At 32.6% G+C, this 8,039-nt stretch overlaps 1 protein-coding gene across 3 annotated transcripts; it reads left to right on the top strand.

Annotated features, from left to right (window-relative positions):
* The first annotated feature begins 228 nt into the window (after positions 1–228).
* Positions 229–3,890, top strand: LOC110818509 (plant viral-response family protein). 3 transcript variants are annotated; one of them, XM_088216298.1, is made up of 4 exons: positions 229–492; positions 1,126–1,647; positions 3,094–3,201; positions 3,341–3,480. In XM_088216298.1, exons 2-4 carry the CDS (start codon positions 1,301–1,303, stop codon positions 3,366–3,368), a joined length of 483 nt encoding a protein of 160 aa, XP_088072424.1. In that variant the 5' UTR covers positions 229–492; positions 1,126–1,300; the 3' UTR covers positions 3,369–3,480. The 3 variants fall into 3 exon arrangements, with proteins under 3 accessions (XP_088072424.1, XP_021903103.1, XP_021903104.1); XM_022047411.2 differs by having other exon boundaries at positions 3,094–3,890; XM_022047412.2 differs by having other exon boundaries at positions 229–496; positions 3,094–3,890.
* Positions 3,891–8,039: the final 4,149 nt, after the last annotated feature.

Below are 8,039 nucleotides of genomic sequence, written 5' to 3'. Positions count from 1 at the left end.
AAAATTCTTATTCGTCTTATCTAATATAAATATTAAAGTAAATTTTATTTTAATATAAAGTTATTAATAATTAATCAATCTTATATTTTTATGCTAAAATATTTTAACTTATTAACTAATTAAAAAATGTACATATTGAAAATTAAAAAATTATTATTATTCTGAATTTATTTATTTTTTAAACAATAGCGTAAAAAGTTGAAATTTTAAAAAAGAAAGAAAAGAGAGAAAGGGCCATAAACACACATGGCGGAAATATTGTATAGAGTCCTTCGTCGCCTTTTTGGCGTCTTGCCCTTCTCCTTTTCAGACTGCTGACTTCTTTTCTCAGATCGCACCACCATCATATTCATCAAACTTTCAGATTTTTTCCTTTACATTCAAAGGGTTTTTTTAATTTTATCTTTTGAAACTTTGAATTTTTAGGAGGAAGCATAATCATACTCTCTGCACGGCAACCCGATCCCATGTTTCGCTACTCAATCATATCATGTAAGTACGTCCAATACTCCATTATTACACTATCATTACTTCTCTTTACACTCGATCAATTCATCCTTTATATAAAAATATGCTTTCTGAAACGTGCTTTTAGATAAATTTCGGCCATGACCTATATATATATGGATTCTCTCGTTCTCCATGTTTGTAAGGGCGTTCGTCGGATTTCTCATCTTCTATTTTTTTTTTTTTTAACTATGATGAGACTTTTTTTAAAAAAGGGATTGGAGCTTTATTCAGTTTTTTCTAACGGCTTTTTCCACTACAAGTTTCTTTTCACCAATTTGAAATCATGATTAACTGGGCGTCTTTTCCTTGTTATGAAATTTGACTTCTCAAAATTGGTTTCTTTAACAAAATCTCGATAGACAAAACCTCTGATGCTTACTTTCTTTCTGATTCCCTTTGCTTGTCGTGAGAACTAAAGAGAAGAAACTTGAAGGGAAATTTTGATTATATTTATTGCTCTGGTTGATGAAATGTTCAAAATCAAATTTGGAGTTACTTAATTGCAGCAGAGTCAGTTGATCCATGGGTTTGTTTGTTTTCCAGTGTGGATTTATTTTTCCATTTTATATTTAATGTTATGAAAAATAAAAGCATAGTTCCTCTAATTTTCTGAAGGTCTACGAAACGATGGAACTATTCCTGAGACAGAAGCATCTCTTGATTTGTGTCGGATGTAGCCGTATTTAGCCCTTGCAAAGGACTAGTAGATGCTTTGCTGATCAAACTCTTTGTTGATCAAACTAGAAGCTAAACATAAGGTGGACTGGTCTATATAAATATCTTCTGGGGAATGGGATCTTTCAAAGGTCATGCTTTACCAGGGACGTTGTTTCTTGTGGTTGGTTTGTGGCACATATGGAGCTCCGTGTTTAGATATGTGTCGAATCCCAAATCTTTCCGGGTCCAGGTCTGGAACCCAGTTCCGGGTTTTAATGGAAAGTTGAAGTACTTGGAACTTTATGTGGTGGCAATTGGTGCTTTTGTAGACATGTGCATTGAGCTTTTATATTCAACTCACCTCAAGTTTTTTGTGAATGGCGTCTTGAATCCCTCTCACATGAATGATTTTGAGCACTCAGGGATGCTTCTCATGTTCTTTACTTTTGGTGTAATCACTCTACTGTCGGAGAAAACAAGGTTAGTAACTATTCTTTTGTAATGTTTAACGGCCTTCTGTTATGTAGTGCTGTGTAACAATCTGCTGTATAACTTTGTAATTTTCTTTTCTTTTTCTTATTTATGGTTTGGGACTGATTGAAGTGACAGGTTCACCTAACCATGCCTAATTCAACATGGGTCTGTCCCTTCTGTGCAAAGCAAAAGAACTTTAGGAATAGGAGTCTCTTTTTGATTATTCTGCATAAGAATTAAGATATTGTTTTCATATCTGTTTGGTTATACAGTAATTCTGCATAAATTGTGACATAGATGGAAGATCGGAACTAGAGATATCGAAAAATTGGAGACTATTACTATAATTTAAATTATTAGGTGGCACATTACTGAGAATGAGGTGTGCAGAGGAAGAGAACAGAGAATGGCAGAGCATAAACTTTTTGTTATCATTCTAACTTGCTGCTCCAAAACATTTCATCTTTCTTTCTTTCTTTCTTTTTCTTCTCTTTCCATTGTGTTCTTTGAACTTTGTTTCTACATATGTTTTAAATATTTTTTTTAACACTACCTGTTTGTTAAATCTTGACAGAAGTATGTAAGAGAATTTTTTTCCCTTAAAAATGCAAAAGAAAATAAAATGATAAAATTTTGATTCTGGATTGTTAAAACCAAAGCTTCCTTTGAACTAAATAATTTGACTATATGACTTGATTGGCTTGGTAATTTCATGTTTCAGTAGCTTGAAAAGCTGGAAAGGTTATCATTTCTAGCTGGCTTTCTCATTTTCATTTCTATTGATGCTTTTCTATAACCAAACTTCAGCTATCCTTTCTCTGACATGAACTAATAGGTCGATTTAAGTTTCACCAAGTTATTGTCGTGATGACTGTCAAAAGAGTTAAATGAAATTATTAAGAGTTGGTGAGAAAGATAAAGAAATTGTTTTTAGATGGCTCATTAATAATCTTCACTGCTAAATGATCTTTGAAGATGTTGATAATAATGGTTTTGTCTGATCACTCCTACATTTATATGGTAGTATGTGCTGTATTTAATATACATACATATATGTATATACATATTTCTCTGGTACATGTTGTAGTTATAGTTTTTTTCTTTTAAGCTAACTTATATGGTAGTATGTGCTGTATTTAATATACATACATATATGTATATACATATTTCTCTGGTACATATTATAGTTATAGTTTTTTTCTTTTAAGCTAACTTATATAGCTGGTTTCCTTATCTATTTAATTGCTTGTGTAAGTTATTGGTAAAGAAAGAATGCTGACTAGAAGTTACATAAAAACTTTTATATAGAGGCTTCCCCGGCCGCATCAATTTATTTGTTTTTTAATTGTTTGTTCACTCAAAAATTACTTTGCAGTATTAGGATTTTGCTATTTCAATCGATTATAGCTAAATTAAACAAAATGTTATTGAATCTGCTTCGGGTTTCTCTAGGTTTCTTCCCCTGCCAGATGGTGCCCTTTGTTTGATTGCTGCAACAGCATTCTGTGCAGAATACCTTCTATTCTACTTCCACTCAACAACTCATAAAGGCCTTGAAGGGTATTATCATCTTCTCCTTGTTCTCCTAATTGGGTTTTGTGTTCTATCATCTGTTGCTGGAGCTCTTTTCAGTACCAGCTTCCCGATTGATTTATGCAATGGAATTGCTATAACCCTTCAAGGACTATGGTTTTATCAGACTGCTTTCGCTCTTTATGGCCCTATGATGCCAGATGGCTGCTGGCTCAAAGAAAATACCATCGCTTGTCGTTCAGTAGATAGTCAAGTTCGAGGCGAGTTGCTTGCCAACTTCCAACTCTTTGCTATCACCCTTGGCGTCCTTTTTGCTGTGGTGTTTTTATATATTTTTGCAGCTTCAAGATATGGTTACCGTGATCTTAGGGGCTCACAGATGGTTTCAGAATCATTTAGGTCCTGACTAATGTTACGATGGTATGTGCTCTCTCCCTAAGGAGGCTGTTTGCTATATTGCCAGTCTGTGACCTTCGAAACCTCCATGGTCGTACTTATTGTCTGTTCATATGGAAGATTGCCATACAATGCAGAATTGCTCATTTATAAATAGAAATTTGTTCGTCGAAAAGATTAGAGATACTGCTTTAACAGGACACACTATTTGCAGAATATCTTTTAAACTAGTGCATTGTTGGGATAATAATCCGGATTTGTAATGATAAATAATATCATTTACAGAGTTTCATTCTCCTTTTTGATTATGAGGGGAAGCATTTCTTTGGTGTTCCACAGGTTTTTCTTTTGCTGTGTCCATTTTTTGGAATTTAAGAGATATAGGAAGATAATACATAATAATATCTAATGCTCCTTGATGTGTATGATGAGGTTGATGGATACATGGAAAGTGTATGATAACATCAATATCTGGCATCTACCAAGATCTAATAAGTGGCAAGGTACCAATGTATCAATATTTTTTAAATTATATTTAATTAAATATTAAAAATATTAATTACACATAATATGTTTATATTATAGGTCTTCTAGTTATGTTCAGTTTACTTGATTGTTGGTTTTGTTCAGCTTTCGATTGATTTTTTTCGCAAAATTTGAAAACTGAAGCTGATGAAAAACCAAATATATTAGTGTATTTTTTTTTTAAAAAAATATATTATATTTAATTAAAAAAATTTAAAATGTTTAATTATAATAATTATTTGTTTTATTTTACATCTTTTTGTTTCTCATAATGAGACCAATTTTATTTTTGTGATTGAGTTTAATTAAATTTATATAATTAATATGATATAGAATTATTGGATAAAAATTATTAAATTTGGAAATAAATGATGGAGAATTATTTGCATTGTAAAGATTTATTTATTTATGTTAAATTAGGAAAAAAAAAACAAATAGAAAATCTAATGATAATTGAAAAAATTACACATACAAGAAGTATTAGACAATGATTTGAGTAATATTTACTCTCACATTTACAAGGAAGTTAAGGCTCTAAGTACTTTGTACCTTATGAATCACATGAATGCTTGTGTATTTTCCTATATATATTCTTTGTAAATAATCGTTTAGCTACTCAACCTTTACAATTATTACTTAATTTCGTTAGATATCTTGATTATTTCTTTTACTTTTTTTTATCTTTTTAGTAATATTTTTTTTTTATTGTAGGGATAGCTCTACGTAAGTGGCATATATCAATTTGAAGACTCTATAAGTGTAATACTCGGATTTGAGATTTAGGTTTGAGATAATTAAATTATATTAATAAATAATTTTTAAAAATTTTAATTTTAATTTTTCATAAAATTTTGAAGAAATATATGTTTTAGGTGTATTTGAAAATAATTTTTAAAAATTAGGACCAAACTGAAAATAAAAAAAGATTTATTTAAAAAGAAATCTGCAAAACTTGAGCACAAATGAAAAAAATCGAAAAAGTGGCCACATCACATAGTCAACAACGTAGCTAGTCACCATCCACTACGTGGCAAACACGCGTCCACGCGGGCAATCTGCGTGCCAACGGATCCGACGATCCAAATTTACTCCAGCGCGCATGGACGGTCTAAATTCGTTTCTTTTTCAGGTGCTATTGAACGATCCTGATTGCATTCGATTGTGTGGTCCAGATTCATTATCCAAATAAGACAAATCTAACAGTTGAGGTTGAGCTACACCTCCTCGAATATACGACCTAGATCAAAAGTGAAGAGGTATTTAAACCTCTCTACCTGGACACCAAAAACCCTAGTCGCCAAAAGGGAATCAGAGAAGAAGAAAAGGGGCAGCCAGAAGCAAACCAGTTATCAGAGAAGAAGATCGACCATCGTCGTCGCCGCACCAAAGACCAGAGCTTGTCACCGACACCAGAAGTGAGTTTTTTACCCCTTTCGCTTCACATTTCGATTCTAAGCCACCCCAAATCCATTTCAGCGTCGAAAGACAAAAAGGGAAGTCAGAAACAGAGGGCGAAGATCGGCCGAGCTGCCGCACCCGCGACCCAAAAACCCTCCAGTGAGCTTGAATCCCCTTCCCGTTTCCTTTCATTTTCCGACTATTAGATTCCTAACTCTTTTCTGGTGCAGAATGATTGAAGAAAACCCCCAGCCACGAGGGAGGAACGACGGAGCCGCTGCACCAGAAAACCCATCCGCCGGTAAGTTTCATTTTTTTTTCTTTTTTCTACCAACAAATGTCACCTAACCTCAAGTTTTGTAGGTTTTCGCACAAGATCGGCCGAAACTAGCCAGACCGAGCCATTGTGGGCGTCGGAGTCCACGCTGAAACCTTAAATCGGCCTGAAAAATTTTAAAACCCTTTCTTTTGGCCCTTTTTGGATATTTCGAGATATGTAACACGTGTTTTTGATTTTCGTAGAAAAACTCAAGAAATTTGGGAACTGTCAAGAAGTACAGTGAAAAAAGATGGTGTTTCAAATGCCGATCCGTGATAAGAATCCCTCATCCTTTCTCCCGTTATCGTTAATTAAAATTTAACAAATAATAAACGGTGAAATTTGTGAATATTACCAACTTCTAATAAATTAAATACAGGTTATCGATGGAGCCGATAACTAGTCAGTATGAAATTATTTATTTTATATGTATTGCTCATTTATTGCTAGGTTGTCCTTGATTGCTTACCACATGCACTTTAATTCATTGGTTCAATGGCCTTCTCATTTATTAGTTTACTTAACTTTTTTATCCATATTTGTTAATTGTTTTGAAATAAATGTCCTTATTACACTTTTCTTATTTGTTAAAGTATCAAATTATATTATCTGCTTAATTGTTGTTCCATTGTCCTGTAATTATGAAATGAGATTGTTGTATGTAACTGATGGCTGGTTGATGATAAGGATGTGTATGTAAAAAGCTTACCTGGTGTCATGGGAAAGGATGTACGGACCTGGTGCATAGGGCAAACCCTACTGTGAACGCTACTTCAGTCGAACAGGACTAAAAAGTCCTATACCAGAAGAGGTTGGAAAGTATTTATTCACCCTCATACCGGATGGGATATTGAGACGGTGATATGTTTGGTGCCCATAAGCGGACAAGGTATGATGATGACCGGTTAATTAATAGATTGGATATTGGCTCCACATATAGTGAGAACCCCTATGGACCCTTAGAGACACCGGTAAGTAAGTACAAAGGTAAAAATTGATTATTGTTGGTTTCTTAGTATGTCTAATGGATTGCTATCTTGATTCTTTCCTTCACAAGTCGTATTTGGGAACCTAAAAGGTGAGTATGAAACTAACGTTTTTTTAAAATAAAATGAATTTACCTATAAAAAAAAATAACTCTATTAGTTGTTTTGCTATTTTAACCAACCTTTGATTTTTCGTATCGATTGTAAATGATTGATATTCTTACTAGCTTAATATAGTTCATGTCCCTTATTTAACCATTTCATATCAAAACGATCAAGATCTGGATCTGGAACAGTAAGAAAGTTAGTGATTAAATGTTACCTCCCGTTTCCTACCAGTTGCGGTACGGAGGTCGACCCTATAGGTTTTTAGTTGTACTTTTATTTTATTATTTTAATTTCCTTTAAATGACATTTCTGTAACCCTATTAGGCATTCTGATTAAACTGAGTAAGTAATGTAAATGTTAAATTCTTAATTATTTATGTTAATATCTTATTAATGCAATATTATCCTTCAATTAAATTTTTGGGATGTTACAATAAGTTTCATTTAGCTTTAGTATATGCTATATAGACTTTTATATGTACCACTTGTAAGTAGAGCTGATATTTCTTTTTTATTTTTATCTATTTAACTTTTTTAAACTTTTATAAATAAAACCATTATGGTCTTAAAAGTCATATTAGAACTTGCATAGTCTTTTACCATGACTCTTTTCAACCTTAAAAAACTTAGAGAAGTTCTTATGGGACAGATTAGGCTCTCCTCAACTTGACATAAACTCCTCCATACTATTTCCATTTAATGGGAACCAGAGAGCATGTTTCCATTAATAACTAATAAACATGTTATCTTTATGAGCAATTCAACACAATTCTTGACTTCCTTTTCCTATAGAAAATCAAATTGTGGTTTCAGACATTTTCATGCCTTTTTATTTCCCTTATTAAGATTCTTTCCTTAATCTAAATTTCACTTGGATTCTTCTATGAAAAGAAAAAGATTGTACTTCACCATCCTAGTTTCATGTTGTTTACTTGTCTCTTTGTCCAATTTCTTTTGATTTATGAAAGACACATGGGAGCCTAATGTATTCTTAATGTTAGTCGAGAAAAAGATGACAAAAAAGTTCATATCCTAATTCTTCTCATGAAAATTATTATTAGGTTAGACATAGCAAAATTTGCTATGCACAACTGATTTCTAGAAGTTTTTCTTTTTATAGGTAAGTAGTTCAT

This window comes from Carica papaya, chromosome 3 (genome assembly GCF_054855325.1).
Source record: "Carica papaya isolate Zhongbai chromosome 3, ASM5485532v1, whole genome shotgun sequence".
In the NCBI taxonomy this organism is placed as follows: domain Eukaryota; kingdom Viridiplantae; phylum Streptophyta; class Magnoliopsida; order Brassicales; family Caricaceae; genus Carica; species Carica papaya.
Note: the sequence above shows the minus strand (reverse complement) of the source record. Positions and strands in the feature narration are given on the sequence as shown.

What these genes read in the sequence shown, in the direction of transcription:
- LOC110818509 (XM_022047411.2), top strand. Translation starts at nt 1,301, where the DNA reads ATGGGATCTTTCAAAGGTCATGCTTTACCAGGGACGTTGTTTCTTGTG. An exon ending in CTACTGTCGGAGAAAACAAG is followed by an intron (nt 1,648 to 3,093) that starts GTTAGTAACTAT and finishes GGGTTTCTCTAG; the next exon opens with GTTTCTTCCCCTGCCAGATG.